The sequence below is a fragment of the Moschus berezovskii genome, chromosome 2 (assembly GCF_049115385.1).
Source record: "Moschus berezovskii isolate FMDL1 chromosome 2, NW_MosBer_1.0, whole genome shotgun sequence".
NCBI classification, from domain to species: Eukaryota; Metazoa; Chordata; class Mammalia; order Artiodactyla; family Moschidae; genus Moschus; species Moschus berezovskii.
This window is the reverse complement of record NC_142461.1, coordinates 65538840-65560868: the sequence shown is the minus strand read 5'-3', so window position 1 is coordinate 65560868 and position 22029 is coordinate 65538840. Positions and strand designations below refer to the sequence as shown.

General features: G+C 37.0%; 1 protein-coding gene across 4 annotated transcripts in view; it reads left to right on the top strand.

Annotated features, from left to right (window-relative positions):
* The window catches only part of PTPN4 (protein tyrosine phosphatase non-receptor type 4), a 201382-nt gene that overhangs the window by 21326 nt on the left and 158027 nt on the right, over positions 1-22029 (top strand). For all 4 annotated transcript variants that reach the window (XM_055398840.2, XM_055398841.2, XM_055398842.2 and 1 more), the window contains exon 2: positions 15560-15714. In XM_055398840.2, the coding sequence (XP_055254815.2) occupies positions 15577-15714 (138 nt within the window). In that variant the 5' untranslated portion in view covers positions 15560-15576. The remainder of the gene's footprint in view (positions 1-15559; positions 15715-22029) is intronic.

Genomic DNA, 22029 nt, shown 5'->3' with positions numbered 1-22029 from the left:
GTGTAAGAGAGGTGACTGGGTTCTTTTGCCCGATGTCCTGTCTTACTTAGAAGTAAAAAAGCTGAGGTTTTTTTACCACGGCCACCAAGGCCCTACATTACTTGTAGCTCCTGCTCTCTCTCTGACTCCTCTCCTTGTCTACTTTTCTCAGAGTGCACTGGCCTCTTTGCTCTTCCGGGGACAGGCCTGTGTGCTTCTATATCAGGTCTTCGTGCTGTTCTTCCTTCTGCCTGGAACACATTTCGAGGCACGTGCTCCAGGCAGAGTATCCATATGACTAACTCTTGCACTCCCTTTCAAGTCTGCCAGAAATGACCTTCTCAGTCATGCCTCCCCTGAGTACTGCATCTAAAATTTCTCTCTGCTTGAACATTCTCTGCTTTCTACCATGTAACTTTTTTCTTTCCTCATTAGAAAGAAGCTTCATAAGGGCAGGAGCTTTTACCTTCTTTTATTTGTTGATATAGTCATGTTGCTTCCCTGTATCTGGCAAATTATGGGACATTCAGTAGCTAATATGAATAGGGAAGGGTTGGGGAAAGTAAAGAGTAACATTAATTATCTAACATATAGACATTTAATTTGAGGCTTTTATTTTTTATAAATTTTACAGAGTTTTATTGGTGAAATCAAAATACTGAAATTGAATATAATATTTTGTTGTATTTGGCCTAATAATGAGAAGAATATAATTTTTTATAGGATAATATTTACCTTCGGTAGGATTCAAAGTTAGTGTCCCCTATCATTGGATCAACTGAGAATGTTCATCTGTAAACATCATTCTTATCTCGTGATCCCGAAACAGTGAACAGGTTTGGTCTGTGGGCCATAGTTTGCTGACCTCTGGACTATGTGACCTTTGCCCAAATTAATGCAAATTCCTCCATAGTACAGTCTTTAGTTTCTTTCCACCTACACTGGTTGCTGTTCCTCTCATGAATTGTGTTCCATCCAACTGGATTACTGTTTCTTGGATATTGGTTTCTGAGGCTTTTAATAATACTGTTTTAATTCTGGTGTAAGTGGAATATTTTAATAAAAGCACGTGTGTTTCCAAATTTCTTCTTAAAAGTCAATTTTTAGTATTTAGAGAGATACTACCTAATAATGATGTTATCAGAATGTTTCAAGGCTCAAATCCCTATTACCTTTATGACCTTGATAGCTGCCAAACTGCTGTGCCTCAGTTTCCTCATTTATAAAATGAGCTGCTATGATAACATCCTCACAGTCTTACCTACTAATGAGTGTTTCTTCCTATAGTTGGTATTTTTTAGTCTTGACCCCTTTGCAGGAGCCCGTCTCTTTTAATCTAACTTTATTTGTGAAAGACTAATCACTAGACCATTCAGATATTACCTGAATCAAATCCCTTATGATTATGCAGTGGAAGTGAGAAGTAGATTTAAGGGACTAGATCTGATAGATAGAGTACCTGATGAACTATGGACGGAGGTTCATGACATTGTACAGGAGACAGGGACCAAGACCATCCCCATGGAAAAGCAATGTAAAAAAGCAAAATGGCTGTTTGAGGAGGCCTTACAAATAGCTGTGAAAAGAAGAGAAGAGAAAAGGAAAGATAAAAGCATCTGAATGCAGAGTTCCAAAGAATAGCAAGGAGAGATAAGAAAGCCTTCCTCAGCGATCAATGCAAAGAAATATAGGAAAACAACAGAATAGGAAAGAGAAGAGATCTCTTCAAAAAAATTAGAGATACCAAGGGAACATTTCATGCAAAGATGGGCTCGATAAAGGACAGAAATGGTATGGACCTAACAGAAGCAGAAAATATTAAGAAGAGGTGGCAAGAATACACAGAAGAACTGTACAAAAAAGATCTTCACAATCAAGATAATCACGATGGTGTGATCACTCACCTAGAGCCAGACATCTTGGAATGTGAAGTCAAGTGGGCCTTAGAAAGTATCACTACAAACAAAGCTAGTGGAGGTGATGGCATTCCAGTTGAGCTATTTCAAATCCTGAAAGATGATGCTGTGAAAGTGCTGCACTCAATATGCCAGCAAATTTGGAAAACTCAGCAGTGGCCACAGGACTGGAAAAGGTCAGTCTTCATCCCAATCCCAAAGAAAGGCAGTGACAAAGAATGCTCAAACTACTGCACAATTGCAGTCATCTCACACGCTGCTGCTGCTGCTGCTAAGTCACTTCAGTCGTGTCCGACTCTGTGTGACCCCATAGACGGAAGCCCACCAGGCTACCCCGTCCCTGGGATTCTCCAGGCAAGAACACTGGAGTGGGTTGCCATTTCCTTCTCCAATGTGAAAGTGAAAAGTGAAAGCGAAGTCGCTCAGTCGTGTCCGACCCTTAGCGACCCCATGGACTGCAGCCTACCAGGCTCCTCCGTCCATGGGATTTTCTAGGCAAGAGTACTAGAGTGGCTTGCTAGTCATGCTCAAAATTCTCCAAGCCAGGCTTCAGCAATATGTGAACCATGAACTTCCAGATGTTCAAGCTGGATTCAGAAAAGGCAGAGGAGCCAGAGATCAAATTGCCAACATCCGCTGGATCATGGAAAAAGCAAGAGAGTTCCAGAAAAACATCTATTTCTGCTTTCTTGACTAAGCCAAAGCCTTTGAGTGTGTGGATCACAATAAACTGTGAAAAATTCTGAAAGAGATGGGAATACCAGACCACCTGACCTGCCTCTTGAGAAACCTGTATGCAGGTCAGGAAGCAACAGTTAGAACTGGACATGGAACAACAGACTGGTTCCAAATAGGAAAAGAAGTACGTCAAGGTTGTATATTGTCACCCTGCTTATTTAACTTACATGGAGAGTACATCATGAGGAACGCTGGGCTGGAAGAAGCACAAGCTGGAATCAAGATTGCCGGGAGAAATATCAATAACCTCAGATAGGCAGATGACACTACCCTTATGGCAGAAAGTGAAGAGGAACTCAAAAGCCTCTTGATGAAAGTGAAAGAGGAGAGTGAAAAAGTTGGCTTGAAGCTCAACATTCAGAAAACAAAGATCATGGCATCTGGTCCCATCACTTCATGGGAAATAGATGGGGAAACAGTGGAAACAGTGTCAGACTTTATTTTTTTGGGCTCCAAAATCACTGCAGATGCTGATTGCAGCCAGGAAATTAAAAGACGCTTACTCCTTGGAAGGAAAGTTATGATCAACCTTAATAATGTATTAAAAAGCAGAGACATTACTTTGCCAACCAAGGTCCGTCTAGTCAAGGCTATGGTTTTTCCAGTGGTCATGTATGGATGTGAGAGTTGGACTGTGAAGAAAGCTGAGCACCGAAGAATTGATGCTTTTGAGCTGTGGTGTTGGAGAAGACTCTTGAGAGTCCCTTGGACTGCAAGGAGATCCAACCAGTCCATTTTAAAGGAGATCGATCCTGGGTGTTCATTGGAAGGACTGATGCTAAAACTGGAACTCCAATACTTTGGCCCCCTCATGCGAAGAGTTGACTCACTGAAAAAAAACTCTGATGCTGGGAGGGATTGAGGTCAGGAGGAGAAGGGGAAGACAGAGAATGAGATGGCTGGATGGCATCACCAACTCGATGGACATGAGTTTGAGTGAACTCCGGGAGTTGGTGATGGACAGGGAGGCCTGGCGTGCTGTGATTCATGGGGTCCAAAAGTGTTGGACACGACTGAGCGACTGAACTGAACTGAATAATCAGTTCTTTACAACAAACAGAAAGGACCCATGAAAACATGAGATAATAAATAGGATTGCATGGTGGTATTAGGAAATGTAAAGTCAATAGTTTTCTAACTATTTACACTTTACCTAATTAAGAGGTACCTTTTATGTCATGCTCTTGATAGCTTCTCTTTTATTCTATTCCATTTTGTTAAAAACATTGGCGTTTGATCCACTAATTTGATTTCATAGCCAGTGAGTTTCAAATTATAGTTTGAAACATTTCATTAAACATTTATATGCTATCAACTCTATTGTTTGTGGTCAGTTACAAATTAAACTACTTTCTTGAAGTAGTTGCTTTCTAAAGGAAGGATCAAAACTCTAGAGCCCAGCATTCTTTCTTTTTTCCATCTAAAAATGCTCTACATTAAACCCCTAGATAATATTCATTCATTTTGCTGAATGAATAAGAGGGGAACGCCAGAGCCCCCGAAATGATACCACATAGACTACATGACTGGCCCTTTTTAGACAAGAAAATATTTTTTTCATTGACTGTTGGTACTTAGGAAGGATTGGCTTTATTTTTGGAAATTTACAAAATGAAGAGGGGAAGAGAGGGAAAGAACTAGTGGCTGCTGAAGTTGTTTCTAGTACTTAGGTAATGAGCTACAGACAGAAGAGTAGTTCTTGGAGTCACTGGGACAGTTTTTTTATATCTTTTTTAGTATTTCTGTTTCACTGAATTATTTAAAGTGTCTTTCCCAACTAGACTGTGAGCTCATTGAGGTCAGAGATCTAAATATATATGTGTGTGTGTGTGTGTGTGTGTGTATGTCTAGCATCTAATGCTGTGTCTAGTAACTGGGAGCTGCTGACATGTTTACCTGAGTAAACAGGTGTATTGAAGGCACAGGATTAGGGAACTGTTTAGGGGCCTTAGTCCCTTATGTGTCTATATCTCACAGACACACAGGTACATAGTACTTTAAATGCTATAATGTATAAATAGGATAATGAGATGTAAAATATTAAGTAACAGAAAACGAAAAGTCTCAGAGAAGTAAATTTGATACACAGAATGGTTCCAATTCAATTCCTGTGTTCATAGTTCACAATGAATATCATATTGTAATTCAGTCTTCTTAGCAGGTCAGTAGCATTTGAATAAAGGATATACAAAGCATGTGTGCATACTAAGTTGCTTTAGTCATGTCCGACTCTTTGCATCCCTGTGGACTGTAGCCTGCCAGGCTCCTCAGTCCATGGCAAGAATACTGGAGTGGGTTGCCATGCTTTCCTCCAGGGGATCTTCCTGACCCAGGGATTGAACCCATGTCTCTTGCGTCTCTTGCATTGGCAGGCAGGCTCTTTGCCACCTGGGAAGCCTGGATACGCAAAGGACATTTGGAAAATGCTGCCTGTACGTCAGTGAATCAGTGTGCATGTCCAGTGCTCATGTCTTGGGTCATTGGTTTGTACATGGTTATCTGGGATACTTTTTTTGCTATACTAATATCATTTCTTAAATAAGCTTCCTGTGTAAGTTACTGTATAATAATTACTGTGCAGATATGTTTGGTATATTAAATATATAGAGAAATTTTAGGTCAAAATTATTGTTAAATTTGATTTTTTTCTCCTATTGAGTATCAGTAGTATAGCTCATAGTTCTGATAGCACTGTCCTAAGATAATCAGTTTTATATTACCAGCTTCAGTTCAGAGGATTGAGGGAGCCTTCACTGAATACAGTGTTATAGCAGTAAGCTAAGTTATTCAGCCCAGTACTTACAATACGAACGTTTTAATTTATAGTTATATCCAGAGCATCATATATAAGAAATTAAGATTGTAATAAAGCATATGGTTCATTGGAGAACATTCTTTAGAAAATGATAACTGTTAGGGATTGTCAGCTGTCCAGATAACTTCTTGTGAGTGGTTAATTGCTTCATAATTTTGGATAGCAAAGGTGTTAGTTTATCTACTTCTTTTTTTAAGTGTGAAAACAGAATTTGGAAGGCATTTCCTTTTACTTTTTCCTCACAACTTTTTATTTTGAAATATTTCAAACCTAGGGAAAAGTAGCAAGAATAGTATATTGAGCACCCATGTACCAGTCACATAGATTCACCAATTGCTAGCAATTTGCTACTTTGCTTCTGTATTTATATATTAAAAATTTATGAATTATTTGAAGGTTGCCAATATCATGATCATAACACTTTACCTCTAAAAATTCTATAGCATGCAAACATGAATCTTCTAGAAATCAACGCATTCTATATAACCACGTGATCACACTCAAGGAATTTAGCACTGACAATACTGTAGTTTGAAATACATTCCACATTCAGATTTCTTCAATTATGTGCATTTGTAATATGTGTGTGTGTGTATATATATACACACATATGTATGACTATTTTTCTAATTCATATTTGGATCAAGGATTGCACATTGCATTTCCTTGTTACATCTCTTAATCTACAGTGCTTCCACCCTTCTTCTGCATCCTCTCTTCTCCCTTTTCCCTCACCCTCCTCACAGTTTTGAAGACTCTACTGGGTTGTTTTGTAGGGTGTCCTCAATTTTGATTTGTCTGATTGTTTTAACTTTTTTCATAAGTAGATTCAGCTTAAACATTTTTTTGCAGGAATATTACATAGGCGCTGTATTCTCAGTGTGTAACATCATGGTGCCTGTGACAGTAATTTTGGTGAGGATAAATTTGATCATTTGATGAAGGTGGGATTTGACAGATTTCTCTATGGGAAAGATACCTTTTCCCATTGTAATTAATAAGTAATCAATGGGAAAATACTTTGAGATTATATGTGTATCTTGTTCCTCAATATACCCAGTGCTTTTATTATTCATTGATGATTCTTGCCTGAATCAGTTATGGTAGTTGTAAATGGCAGTTTTCTTTTTGCATTATTCTACATTTATCGTTTGACATTATTTTACTAAGAAGAGTTTTTTCCTCCCTCACTTAAAAAAAAATTAGTATCAGTTTAGACCTGTGTGTTCTTGTGTTATTCAGAGTATTATCTATTCATATTATTTATTTTGGAACTTACGTTGTCTCATTTGACTGGTGGCAGCCCCTTTTAATTTCCTCTCATGGATTTTCATTTTTCCCATCAGAGTTTGAGGACTTCTTTACTTACTGGCACCAAATATTGATATTTTAGCCTGACCTTGTATTTTCTTTGCTCCAACTCTGGAATCAGCCATTTCTCCCAAGAAAGCTTGGTTTCTTTTAGTGTGGAGTAATACATAGGGCAGTATGTATATTCAGTGTTATTGGAATATTTTTGCTTCTAGGTTCTAAGAGTGGACAGAGATAGCAAATATATATACATTAATTTTTTGGAAAAAATTTTAGTGGAAGTGTAATTGATTTACAGTATTGTGTTAGTTTCAAGTGTACAGCAGAGTCATTCAGTATATTTGCAGAGTATACTCCATTATAGGTTATTACAAGATTATGAGTGTAATTATCTGTCCTTGTTGTCTATCTACTTATATGCAGTAGCTGGTATCTCTTGATCCCAGAATCCTCATCATTGAATTTGTTAGCTATGGGTTTGTCATAATAGCCTTTATTATGTTGAAGTGTGTTCCCTCTATACCAACTTTGATTAGTTTTTATCATAAATGGATGTTGAATTATGTCAGATGCTCTTTCAGCATCTGTAGGTGATCATGTGATTTCCCCCCTTCTTTTTGTTAATGTATCACACTGATTGATTTGTGGGAATTGAGTCATTGCATCCCTGGAGTGAGTCCCACTTGATCATGGTATATGATCCTTTTTATGTATTGTCGAATTCTGTTTGCTAATATTTTGTTGAAGATTCTTATATCTATACTCACCAGAGATATTGGCCTGTAATTTTTTTTTTTGTAGAGTCTTTGTCTGGGTTTGGTATCAGGGTAATGGTATCCTTATGGAATAAATTTAGGAGTATTCCCTTCTCTTCAGTTTTATGGGATATTTTGAGATGGCTAGGGATTAGTTGTTCTTATATGTTTGGTAGAGTTCCTGTGAATCCATTCAGTCCTGGGCTTTTGTTTGCTGGGAGTTTTTAAACTAATTGTTTCACTACTAGTGATTGATATGTTTGGATTGATTCAGTCTTGGAAGATTGTATATTTTTAGAGATTGTATTGTATTTAGATTGTATTGTATTTAGAAATGTATCCATTTCTTCTCGGTTGTCCAGTTTGTTGGCATATAAATATCTATAGTGTTTTTTTATGGTTTTTTGGTATCTCTGAGGTCAGTTGTAATTTTTCCTGTTTCAGTTCTTATTTAGTTAGGCTCTCTTTTTCTTGGTGAGCCTGACTAAAGACATCAATTTTATCTTTTCAAAAAATAAAAAATAAAACAGGCTGGCTCTTGGTTTCATTGATGTTTTCTATTGATTTTTATTTTGGTCTCCATTTATTTATTTCCTGTGATCCTTATTATTTCCTTCCTTCTGCTATCTTTGTATTTTGCTCTTTTTTATAAGTAACTTAGGTTGTTTATTTGAGGGTTTTTTTGTTTGTTTCTTGAGGTAGCGCTAAACTTCCTTCTTCAAATTGCTTTTCCTATGTGCCATAGATTTTGGAAAGTTGTGTTTTTATTTTTATTCATCTCCAGGTATTTTCTGATTTCCTCTTTGACTTCTTCATTGACCCAGTTGTTTTAATAGCATGTTGTTTAGTCTCCACATGTTTGTGTTTTCCCACTTTTTCCCCACTCTAATTGATTTGTAGTTTAATACTGTTTTGGTCAGAAAAAATGCTTTCTATAATTTCTGTCCTCTTAAATTTTGGGGGACTTGTTTTGTGGCCTAGAATGTGATCTGTCATGGAGAATGTTCCATGTGTACTTGAAAATAGTATGTACTCCACTATTTTCAGATGAAATATCCTATAGGTATCTACTAAGTCTGGTCTAATGTGTCATTTAAGGTGACTGTTTACTTACTGATTTTCTGACTGGTTGATCTGTCCATTGATGCAGTTGGGTGTTAATGTTCCCTACTGTTATTGTATTATATTGTCAGTTTCTCCATTTATATCTGTTAATATTTGCTTTTAGGTGTTCCTAAATCAGTGCATATATGTTTCATCCACTTGTATTGATCTATTTATCATTATATAATACCCTTCTTTGTCTTTTGTTATAGATTATTTTAAAGTCTAGTTCCCCCAGCTTTCTTTTCATTTCATTTGTTTGGGATACGTTTTTCCATTCCCTCACTTTCAGTCTTTGTGTGTCATTAGCTGTGAAGTGAGTCTCTTATAAGTTGCACAGTCACCTCATCTTTTTTTCCTTTTTTTTTTTTTTCAATTTAAAGTAGTTTGTATTGCATTATAGTTGCTTTGCAATATCATGTTAGCATCAACTACATAGCAGAATAAATCAGCCATACATATACATATATCAACTCCCTTTTGGATTTCCCTGCCATTTAGGACACTACGATGCATTAAGTAGAGTTTCCTGTGCTATGCAGTATGTTCCCATCAGTTATCTATTTTATACATAGTATGGGTAGTGTATATGTGTCAGTCCCAATCTCCCAGTTCCTCCTATCCCACCCCTTTCCTCCTTGGCATCTGTACATTTGTTATCTATGTCTGTGAGTTTATCTCTAATTTGCAACCAAGGTCATCTATACCATTTTTATAGATTCCACATATATGCCTTAATATACTATATTTGTTTTTCTCTTTGTGACTTATCAGTGACCTTCACACTGTAGGTCACTTTTTCTGCCTTACTTCACTCTCTAGGTCTATCCAACACCTTATGTCTTTTGATTGGAGTTTTATTCAGTTGACATTTAAAATGATTATTGTTAGATAAATACTTCTTAACATTTTTGTTATTTGTTTTCTGCAAGTTGTTATTCTTTGTTCTTCTTAGTATAATTTCTTCCATTGTGATTTTATTTTATTTAGTGGTATGCTTGTGTTCCTTTCATTCTAATTTCCTGTATCTATTGTAGGTTTTTGATTTATGGTTACCATGGGATTCATGTGTGTTGACATATAACTATATCTACTTGTTTTAAACTGATAGTTATAGAACACATTTTAAAAGAAATACATTTTTAACTCCCTTTCCCTACATTTTGTGTTTTTGAATTCATATTTTATATCATCATATTTATCCCTGAACAGTTCTTTGCAGTTATGATTGATTTTATAATTTTTGTCTTTTAATCTTCATAATAGCTTCTTAAATAGTTGGTCCACGACCTTTACTATATATTTGGCTTTTCTAGTGGGGTTTTTCCTCTCCTATAAATTCTTTTTTTTTTTTTTGACATAGTTATTTTTTATTTTTTTAAATCAAATAATCCAATTTTATTTATTTTTTTTTCAAGTTGAACAGACTAAATTTCTTTAAACAACTTACTTATACTCCAGAGTCCTTTAAAAACTTAATAGCATTTATACATTGAAGGTATATGATTTTCTTGTAACTAGCACTTCAAATGCAACAAGCATTTGAAGCAACAAGCATTTGACCCAACAAGTAAAACTTTCTACAGTTCATAACTTTTATAAATAAAATAAATTAAATGTACAGTGAATAAGTTCTCTGAAATATTTCAATATTTCTGCAGGTTTAGTAACATCGTAAAATACATTTCAACTAAAATTCACAAATCTAAAAACCTGTTAGGCATTTTTAGGCGTTTTAAGTTGGAAATGAAGACCAATGTTACATCGTAATATGCCAATTACAATTAGTACTTCAAATAGCAAATACTACAGTTTGTCCCAAACTTTAAAAACTATTCATGAACTCAACACTGAACTATTGATGGCTATGAGAATTGTTTCCTAGCCTTTTTGAAAATTTCAACCCATTTACGTTTAAGGTAATTATTGATAAGTACGATCCCGTAGCCATTTTCTTTATTGCTTTGGGTTCAAGTTTATACACTCTTTCTGTGTTTCCTGTCTATAGAAGATCCTTTAGCATTTGTTGGAGAGCTGGTTTGGTGATGCTGAATTCCCTCAGCTTTTGCTTGTCTGCAAAGCTTTTGATTTCTCCTTCATATTTGAATGAGATCCTTGCTGGGTATAGTAATCTGGGCTGTAGGGTATTTTCTTTCATCATTTTAAGTATGTCTTGCCACTCCCTTCTGGCCTGAAGAGTTTCTGTTGAAAGATCAGCTGTTATCCTTATGGGAATCCCCTTATGTGTTATTTGCTGCTTTTCCCTTGCTGCTTTTAATATTTGTTCTTTGTGTTTGATCTTTGTTAATTTGATTAATATGTGTCTTGGAGTATTTCGCCTTGGATTTATCCTGTTGGGGACTCTCTGGGTTTCTTGGACTTGGGTGATTATTTCTTTCCCCATTTTAGGGAAGTTTTCAACTATTATCTCCTCAAGTATTCTCTCATGGTCTTTCTTTTTGTCTTCTTCTTCTGGGACTCCTATGATTCGAATGTTGGAGCGTTTAACATTGTCCCAGAGGTCTCTAATATTGTCCTCATTTCTTTTAATTCGTTTTTCTTTTTTCCTCTCTGTTTCATTTATTTCTACAATTCTATCTTCTAGTTCGCTTATCCTGTCTTCTGCCTCAGTTATTCTACTGTTTGTTCCCTCCAGAGTGTTTCTGATCTCATCTATTGCATTATTCATTGTATATTGACTCTTTTTTATTTCTTCTAAGTCCTTATTAAATCTTTCTTCCATCTTTTCAATCCTTTTCTCCAGGTTATTTATCTGTAACTCCATTTTGCTTTCAAGATTTTGAATCATTTTCACCATCAAAATTTGAAATTCTTTATCAGGTAAATTCCCTATATCATCTTCTTTTGTTTGTGTTGGTGGGCAATTATCTTGTTCCTTTACTTGCTGGGTATTTCTCTGCCTCTTCATCTTGCTTATATTGCTTTGCTCGGGGTGGCCTTTCCCTCTTCTTGCAGTTTGTGGAGTTCTCTTTATTATGTAGTTTCTTCACGGTGTGTGGGGTTGGACGGGTGATTGTCCGGGTTCCCTGGTTAGGGAAGCATGTGTCAGTGTTCTGGTGGGTGGAGTTGGATTTCTTCTCTCTCCTTTAGAAGACAATGGGCTGCTTTTCTGGGAGCCTGATGTCCTCTGCCAGTATTCAGAAGTTGTTTTGTGGACTTTACTCCGCGTTCAAATGTTCTTTTGATGAATTTGTGGGGGAGAAAATGGTCTTGCCATCTTATCCCTCCGCCATCTTGTTCCTTCCTCCCCAGAACACTGGATTCTTATATTCCACTTGGTCGTGGAGTATCTCCTAAATTCTTCTTGTAGCTTTATTTTTTTCACTTAGAGAAGGCCCTTTACCACTTCTTTTAGAATTGATTTATTATTGATGAATTCTTTTAGTTTTTGCTTCTCTCTTCTTCAATTCTGAATGATAATCTTGCTGGGTAGAGTATCCTAGGTTGTGTATATTCCCCTTTCTGCACTTTAAATATATCATGCTACTCCCTCCTGGCATGCAAAATATCTGCTGAAAAATCAACTTAAAACCTTATTGGGGGATCCTTTGTATGTGACTCTTTTTCTCTAGCTGCCTTTAGAATCCTCTTTGTCTGTAACTTTTGCCATTTTACTTACGATATGTCTTGGTCTCTTTGGTTTTCTCTTTTTGGGATTCTGTGCTTCCTGTAACTAGATATTTGTTTCCTTCTTCAGGTTTAAGAATTCTTCAACCATAACTTCATCAAATATTTTCAACCCTTTTTTCTCTCTCTTCTTTGGGACCTCTATAATGTAGACAGCATATGCTTAATATTGTCTTAAAGGTTCCCTCCTCATTTTTGAAAAAAATTGTTTTTGTTTTTGCTCCTCTGATTGAGTAATTTCCACTATTCTATCTTTCAGTGTGCTTATGCTTTTTTCTGTATCACCTGGTCTGCTGTTAATTTCCTTCTAGTGTATTTTTCATTTCGGTTATTGTATTCTTCACCTCTGACTGATTCTTCTTTATATTTTCTGGTTCCTTGTAAGATTTCTCACTGTGTTCATTTGTTCTTTTCTCAGTTTCAAGCAGCATTCTTGCTATGAATGCTATATCTGGTAAATTATTTCTTTCATTAGTTTTTTTTTTTTCTTCTTTTCCAGAGTTTTTTCTCATGTTCTTTCGTTTGAGGCAAATTTCTCTCTTCTCATTTTGGTAAACTCTCTGTGTCTATGAAATTGGGTAAAGCACATTATCTGTCCTGGTCTTGAAGGTATATTTACATGGGAGTGTCCTTATATACTCTGCAGATACCCTCAGACTTTGGTAGGAGAGCTGGATCTGAAGTGAGCACAGGTCACATGTTCACTCAGGGTGGACTCACAGCTATCATCTTGGTAGGAGGTGAGACTGGAGATGAAGGTGCTGGAGCTATTCTCAGGTTTGAGCCAGAGCTGTGCTTAGTGGTTGTCACTGCCCTCTGGGGCACAGAGTCATGTCCTAACATTTTGGAGCAAAAGCCCTGAAGTCTGGATCCAAGGTGGTTCTGTTCCCTTTAAGTGTGTTCTTTCTCCCCTCTCAGCAATGAGACTGTCGTTGTCCCCAAGGGGAACAACACTAGAGCAAGAGGAGCTGGTGTAGGCCAAGTCGTTTGCAAGGTTAGTCACAGCATGCCGTCCGCAGCTCAGGACAGCTCCCTATCAGTTGTCTCCATTAGTATCAGCAGTGGTTGCACTCTCCCTATTCAAGTGCAGGGTCTTGTCCAAGCCAACTCTGTCCCCTCCAGGTGTGCACTGTCCTTGACAATGCACACTAGCCTTCACACTGCTGCTGGAGCTGTATCTCACAATATTGTGTGAGTCCTGGTGTGACTGTCCCCCACCCCCACCCCCTGAAGTTTTTAACTTTTAAAATTATCCATATTGAATCTCAAGCAATTCATCAGCTGAATTCCGTCTTTCCTACCCGAGTGCTGGTTTTTGTGGCAGTTTCTGCTTCAAATCTCTGCTCCCATAAGCTGTGACTCTTGTTTTTACCTATCTCTCCAATCTTTGCAGTTTGCCCTGTGTCCTTTCTTTTGGATCTAGGAATGGTTGCTGATTTTCCAGTCTGTTCTGCCTTTTTTTACTTGTTAGGACAGAATGTGGACTTCTGAGCTCTTTACATGTGGAACTGGAAATCACTGCCAGTCACTCTCTTTTAATTGTGAATTTTACTTGGCTAGCCCCTCTCTGTCAATGTGCCAAAGCTATTTTCCTCTATACAATTTTTATCCATGTATAACATTGACATTTACTCCTAGCTTTAATCATTTTGACATGAGCAGTATGATGTCAACAGCAGTTGTTGAATACCATCGATTTGAATTGCAATTTCTATTATTAATTTTTACTTATTAAATTTCTTAGTACTTATTGCTTACTCATATTTAAGAATTCTATAGAGTTGTGTTTATTTGTAGTATAGTTTGTTTCCTTTTCCTTTTTGTCTTTTGAAAGAGGGAAGTTTTATGGATTTTAAACTGCAAAATTTTGAATATCTGAAAATGGCTTTAGCTTTATTCTTTCACATGAATGCTAATTTTGAGGGAATATAATTCTGTTTAATATAATTTTCTTTCAGAACTTCAAAGCTACATTTCATTGTCTTTTAACATCATAACATGCCAAAAATAATACGATACCAGTTTTTCTGGGTTTTTTTGGTAGGCAGTTTTTGTTCCCTGTTAAGTTAAAAAATTGAGAAGCAAAGGTCTATAGTCTTAAGATTTCTAATTTGCTTTTGTTTTCCTAAGAATAGTTCTATTAGAATTAGTTTGAATTTGAAGATAGGTAAGATGGAGGGTGTTCAGTTCAGTTTAGTTGCTAAGTCGTGTCCGACTCTTTGCGACCCCATGAATCACAGCACGCCAGGCCTCCCTGTCCATCACCAACTCCTGGAGTTCACTCAAACTCACGTCCATTGAGTCGGTGATGCCATCCAGCCATCTCATTCTCGGTTGTCCCCTTCTCCTCCCACCCCCAATCCTTCCCAGCATCAGAGTCTTTTCCAGTGAGTCAACTCTTTGCATGAGGTGGCCAAAGTATTGGAGTTTCAGCTTTAGCATCAGTCCTTCCAATGAACACCCAGGATCGATCTCCTTTAGAATGGACTGGTTGGATCTCCTTGCAGTCCAAGGGACTCTCAAGAGTCTTCTCCAGCACCACAGTTCAAAAGCATCAGTTCTTCGGTGCTCAGCTCTCTTCACAGTCCAACTCTCACATCCATACATGACCACTGGAAAAACCATAGCCTTGACTAGACGGACCTTTGTTGGCAAAGTAATGTCTCTTCTTTTTAATATGCTATCTAGGTTGGTCATAACTTTCCTTCCAGGAGTAAGCGTCTTTTAATTTCCTGGCTGCAATCAGCATCTGCAGTGATTTTGGATCCCAAAAAAATAAAGTCTGATACTGTTTCCACTGTGTAGTTATATTAAAAAAATCCCAACTAATAAACTCTCATTTTCCCCCCATATCTTAAGCTTGAATAAAAGGAAGGCCCATCGGAGTCAAATAACCTTCCCTCCTGTTGTCATCCTACAGTGTCTTTTTAATGCTTGCATCAGTGAGTAATTCCCAGTTGCCTGAGGTAGCATATTCTCCCTTCTTCCTTTTTGACTATGCCTGAATTTATGTATTTTGAGTTGGAATATAGCTTCCTCAACAATTTGTTTATTGTCTTCTTAATGGACAGTTCAAAATAAAGCTCCTCCTCCAGGCAGTTGTAATTTTCGTTTAGATGATGAGCTGGAGATGTTGTCTTCTTTTATACCTACAATTCCTGTCGAGGTGTTTCAAAATTTGTAACTGCTTTTTAACTGTTGAAAATTATGTAATAACTTTGTATCTTTTTATATAAATAATTTGTATCTTCAACTATCCCTTTATTTAGTTAATTTTTTTATTTTCAACTTAGACCTTGTGTGGACAGTAATGACCTCACGTTTCCGATTGCCTGCTGGCAGAACCTACAATGTACGTGCATCAGAGTTGGCCCGAGATAGACAGCATACAGAGGTGGTTTGCAACATCCTTCTTCTGGATAACACTATACAGGCTTTCAAAGTTAATGTAAGTATTTTATGTCTTTTTAAATTTTGATATTTTGATTATAAATCTGAATTTATACTAAGTTTTAAAGGTAAAATTGTTTAATTATAATACAGTTTGGAAAAGCCTTATTCAGTGAGGAAAGTCTTGTTAGTTTGGGTTTGTAACTATCAAATACACATTCTGAATTCAAATTGGGTCTATTAAGAGGTTGACAAGCCAGCAGTGGATTATTAGTGGAGCACATCAATAGTATGTAGGTGCATGCATGTGTATGCTCAGTTGTGTCTGACTGTAGCCTGTGAGGCTCCTTTGTCCATGAAATTTTTCCAGCAAGAATACTGGAGTGGGTTGCCATTTCCTCTTCCAGGGCATCTTCCCGACCCATGGATTGAACCTGCGTCTCCTGTGTCTCTTGCATTGGAGGCAGATTCTTTACCACTGAGGTTTTTGTAAATGTGTTTGAAAGTATGAACAAAGGCATTCCTCTTTTTTTTTTTTTTTAATTTAAATGATTTCAAACCTACAGGAAGGTGAAAGAATAATATTATGAATACCCACCTACCCTTTTCCTGGATTGGCCTGTTGTTAACATTTTGCTCGTTTCTTTTATCTTTCTTTTTCTGTTTGTATTTTCCTAGCCTTCTGAAAGTAGGTAATACACTTTACCTGTGTTTCAGAAGCCTATTGTGTTTGTTATTCAGTCGAGTCCTAGTCTGTGACCCCATGGACTATAGCCCATTAGGCTCACCAGACTCCTCTGTCCGTGGAATTCTCCAGGCAGGATACTGAAGTGGGTTGCCATTCCCTTCTTCAGGGGATCTTCCCGACCCAGGGATGGAACCTGGGTCTCCTACATGGCAGACAGATTCTTTACCATCTGAGCCACCAAGAAAGGCAGCCTAAGAATCTCATAAATTACTGCTATACCATTATCACATCTCAAAATTTAACATTATGAAAACAGTAGTACCTAATACATAGTCCATATTGAAACTGGAATTCCTCAGTTCCACATCTCCAGGATAACACTTTGATCTGCTTCCTGCTGTGTTACCCACGTATTTCTAGATTTTGAAATCTTTACGTAATACAGAATATTAATCTTCAGAATTCCTTCCTTTTGTAACAGCATGGATAGACTTCACACTAAGTGAAATTAGTCAGACAGAGAAAGGCAAATATGGTATGATTTCACTTGTATGTGGAATCTGAAAAAAACATGAACTCAGAGAGTAGAATAGTTTTGGCAGGGCCCAGGGATGGGGAAGATGGAGAGATGTGGATTAAACTTTCAGTTATCAGATAAGTAAGTTTTGGGGACCTAGTATACAACATGGGGTCTAATGGCAACAGTACTGTGTTACATGCTTGAAAGTTGCTAAGAGAATGAATCTTAATTGTTCTCACCACATACTGTGCTTATGTTACATTTCCTATCTGACATAATTTTCTTCTTGTATACTTTAGTTGATAATAGTTTTGTATTTTTCAGTGTAGTAATCAGCATGCTATTTACTTATTCTTTCAGGAAAACATATGTTTAGTATATTTATTTTATATATGTTTATATTTAGATCTTTTTAATATATTTTGTGTACTTAAATATCATTTCTAATAGAGTTGAATATATTACTAGGAGCTTTTTCTATCATTACTTTAGGATATCAGAAAACTTAGGGGAAACAATAAGAGAAATTGACTGTTGGATATGTAATATATTTATTCCTCTTGGTGTCATGTCTGGAATCATTCAGAGTGTCAGAGTTGCTTTGCAACTCTTTTGTTATTGATACTGCATATTTTAATCTATGTGAACAGTTCCCTAGTTATGCAACTTACAATCTGTGCAGTGGTTCATGATAGCCTGCACATTAGTAGAGGAGCTTAAACTTTGCTAGTTATTCTTTCATGTCCATTAAGTACCTGTAAGTCTTAGAAATCCCCATTGTGGATTCTCCAGCATCTCTTCACTGGGAAGGAGAACCACTCAGTTTCTTTTGGAGATTACCAGTGAGTGGTTTGTAACATCTTAGTTGTTGGAGCCATTACTTTCCCTAAAGATTTTTGTATCATAGGTAAAATATTCATTGTTGCCAAAGCCTGCTTTTTTTCCCATCTAATATTCATCTTATCAAAGTTTTTCCTTTATATTTTTCTGAGAGAAAATGTTTAGCTAAAGAAGTTGATAGAACTTTTATTAGTTCTCTTTCTCTGTGTGGACATAGGAGTGACATAAGCTCATTACTGTTGCTTCAGTTTCAAGTTGTGTTTTTGTGGCCATTCATTTTACTGTAGCTGGCCTATAGATCTGTCTCCGTCATGCCCTAAATTATCATCAGTTTACCAAAAACATGTTTAGAAACTTTAAAATACATAGCATCTGTACTATAAAAGCAGAGACGTTACTTTACCGACCAAGGTCTGTCTAGTCAAAGCTATGATTTTTCTAGTAGTCATGTATGGATGTGAGAGTTGGACTATAAAGAAAGCTGAGCACCTTAGAATTGATGCTTTTGAACTGTGGTGTTGGAGAAGACTCTTGAGAGTCCCTTGGACTGCAAAGAGATCCAGCCAGTCCATCCTAAAGGAAATTAGTCCTGAATACTCTTTGAAAGGACTGATGTTGAAGCTCCAATACTTTGGCCACCTGATGCGAAGCCCTGACTCCTTAGACCCTGATGCTGGGAAAGATTGAAGGCAGCAAGAGAAGGGGATGACAGAGGATGACATGGTTGGATTGCATCACCGACTTGATGGACATGAGTTTGAACACGCTTTGGAAGTTGGTGATGGACAGGACTGGCATGCTGCAGTCCATGGGGTCGCAAAGAGTCAAATATGGCTGAGTGACTCAGCTGAACTGAATTCGTATTATACGTGGATTGATTTCAGTCTATGATGATTCCCCTAATTTTTGTTTTTATTTTTACTTTTGTAGAGCTCTTTAGCAGTGGCCTGTGTGACAAGGAATGGTTCTGTAGAACCAGCCTGTTGTAATTATTAGGGCTGTGCAAGAAATTACCCCAAAACTTCATGGCATGTTTATTATCCTCAGGGATTCTGTGAGTCAGGGGTCCAACAGAGATAATTTATACCTGCTGCTGCATATATTGGACCTCAGCTGGAAGACTCAAAGGCTGGAGGCTAAAATTGTTTGAAGTCTAGCTCACTCGTATGACAGTTATCTGAGACCTTAGATGGTCACCTGTATGTGACCTCTCTGTGTCCTGAGCTTCTTCACAGCACAGTGACTGCCTTCTAAAAGTAAGCATCCTTAGAGAGAGCACCAGGATGTGACCACATTACCTTTTCTCATCTGGCCTTGAAAGGCACATAATGTCAGCTCCACCATATTCCATTATCAAGACTATCACACAGTCACACTTGGGATCAAGGAAAGGGAAATAGACTGTCGGTTGATGGAAAGTAGCAAGGTTCTAGAAGATCATGTGGGGTCCGACAACTGCTGTAGACTCTTTGGGGAAAGTATAATCTGCCAGTGTGTCCCTCTGGTGGGAGGCTACCATCTAACACATTCTCTTCACACAACTATACCTGTATTTGCCTTCATATGTTCCTAAAAATGTTCTCCCACAATTGTCTCCCTTGCTACTTGTAAGATGACTGACATATTAGAGGTCAGAGATAAGAGGGAGATATATTTTTTTTTTATAAAATTTAATAAATGGTACAAAGCACGATGCCATAAACATTAACAGTTAAAATATCACCAAATGAAAAAAATACTATAGAATACACAGTTGCAAAAAGCTACATAAAGTTATTTTACAACAGCCTCAAGCTGCAAAAAGAAAAAAAAAAAACCCAATGCCTTACCTAAGTTATCCCTCTCTCAAAATAATGCCATTTATATTATAAACCACGAACTCCCCATCAAAAGACAGGAACTGCTTTTGTTAATTCATATATATATAAATATATATATATATATATGACTGTATCACTTTGCTGTACACCTGAAACAAACACAACACTATAAATAAAATATAATACAATATAAAATAAAAATAAGTAACAGATCTCTGGGGCTTTACACTGAGTTAGAGTTCCTATCAGAGGGATAACAGCACCACAGCCGCACTGAATCCTCATAAAGGAGGCACACGAATGACTGGATTACATGAGTTACAGGAATGAGAGCTGCTCATTTCCCAGAAACTACAGCTCACAGAAAACCAGTAAAGGCACGAGATACAGACCATTCACTTATGAATGTGTAAAACTCAAAAAAGTCCACATCACTCCTACAACATGTCGAAAGTGCCTCAGAATTCACACAATACCAACTTTCTCATGGTTTTGGTTAATTTTTTTTTTTTTCAACTTTGAGCAGAGTTACAGATTTTGCCATTTGTTATAAACTGGTGTATGTAATTTAACAAGAGGGAGATTTAATTTTTACTGTCTACCTTTTGTATAAATTGTTTTTCTGGGTTTTATATATTTATTTTATATGTTAATGTATGTAAAATTGACATATATAGTTATATTTGGAAAAACTGAAACAATACTCAAAATGTATGATCATTTATTTAGCACACATGAGTCAATGCACGGTTCTGAGGCACTTCATAGGTAGCAGTTCAGTTCAGTCGCTCAGTTGTGTCCGACTCTCCGCGACCCCATGAATCACAGCACGCCAGGCCTCCCTGTCCATCACCAACTCCCGGAGTTCACTCAAACTCATGTCCACAGAGTCGGTGATGCCATCCAGCCATCTGATTCTCGGTCGTCCCCTTCTCCTCCCGCCCCCAACCTTTCCCGGCATCAGAGTCTTTTCCAGTGAGTCAACTCGTCGCATGAGGTGGCCAAAGTATTGGAGTTTCAGCTTTAGCATCAGTCCTTCCAGTGAACACCCAGGATTGATCTCCTTTAGAATGGACTGGTTGGATCTCCTTGCAGTATAAGGGACTCTCAAGAGTCTTCTCCAACACCACAGTTCTTACTTACGCAGTGAGGATTTATGTTTGTTTCTTTTCATTTTTGTCCCCATAGCATTATTCCCTCAATTTCCTTTTTGTTCTCTTTGTTATGTATCTCTGATGTACTCAGTAAAGAATAACTGATAATTTTTTTATTGAAGTATTGATACAATTATAAAATTATGTTGTTTCTGGTGTACAGCGTAGTGATTCATTTTTGTTGTTGTTGATTATATTCCATTATAGTTTATTATAAGATACTGGGTATAATTCCCTGTGCTATACTGTAAATCCTTGTGGCTTATCTATTCTATGTATAGTAGTTTGTTAATTCAATACCCCTAATTTGTCCCTTCCCTTTGGTAACCACATGTTTGCTTTCTGTATCTGTGAGTCTGTTTTTGTTTGCATATATATTCATTTGTATTATTTTTCAGATTCCACAGAAGAGTGATATATAGCATTTGTCTTTCTCTTTCTGCTTACTAGGTATGATAATACCTAGGTCCATCCAGATTGCTGCAAATGGCATTAATGCAGTCTTTTTTACGGCTGAGTAATATTCCATTATGTATGTATACCACATCTTCTTTATTCATTCATCTGTTGATGGGCACTTGGTTGAATTCTTTCTCTTGGCTGTTGTAAATTGTGCTTCTGTGAACATTGGGGTGCATGTATCTTCAAAGTACTGTTTTTGCTTTTTCCAGATGTATCCCCAGGAGTAGAATTGTTGGATCATATAGTAATTCTATTTTTAGTTCTCTGAGGAACCACTATACTGTTTTCCATAGTGACTGCATCAGTTTACATTCCTACCAACAGTGTGTGAGATTTCCCTTTTCTCCACATTCTCTCCAGTATTTGTTACAACTTTTTGATGATGTCCTTTCTGACAATTCTGAGGTGATACCTCATTGTGGTTTTGATTTGTGTTGCTTTAGTAATCAACGATATTGAGCATCTTTTCATGTGGTTATTAGTCATCCATATGTCTTCTTTGGGAATATGTCTGTTCAAGTCTTTCGCCCATTTTTTGATTGGAATGTTTGTTTTTATGATATAGAGTTATAAGAGCTATTTGTATATTTTAGATATTAACCCCTTTTCAGTCATATCATTTGCAAATATTTTTTCCCATTGCATAAGTTGTCTTCATTTTGTCGATAGTTTCCTTTGCTGTGCAAAAGCTTTCAAGTTCAATTAGATCCTATTTATTTTTGCTTTTATTTCTTTCGCTTTGGGAGACTGAGCTAAGAAATTACTGCGATAATTTACATCAAAGAGTATTTTGCCTGCATTTTCTTCTGGGAATTTTATGGCGTCACGTCTAACATTTAAGTCTTTAAACTGGCTTTGAGTTTATTTTTGTATGTGTGTGAAGAAGTGT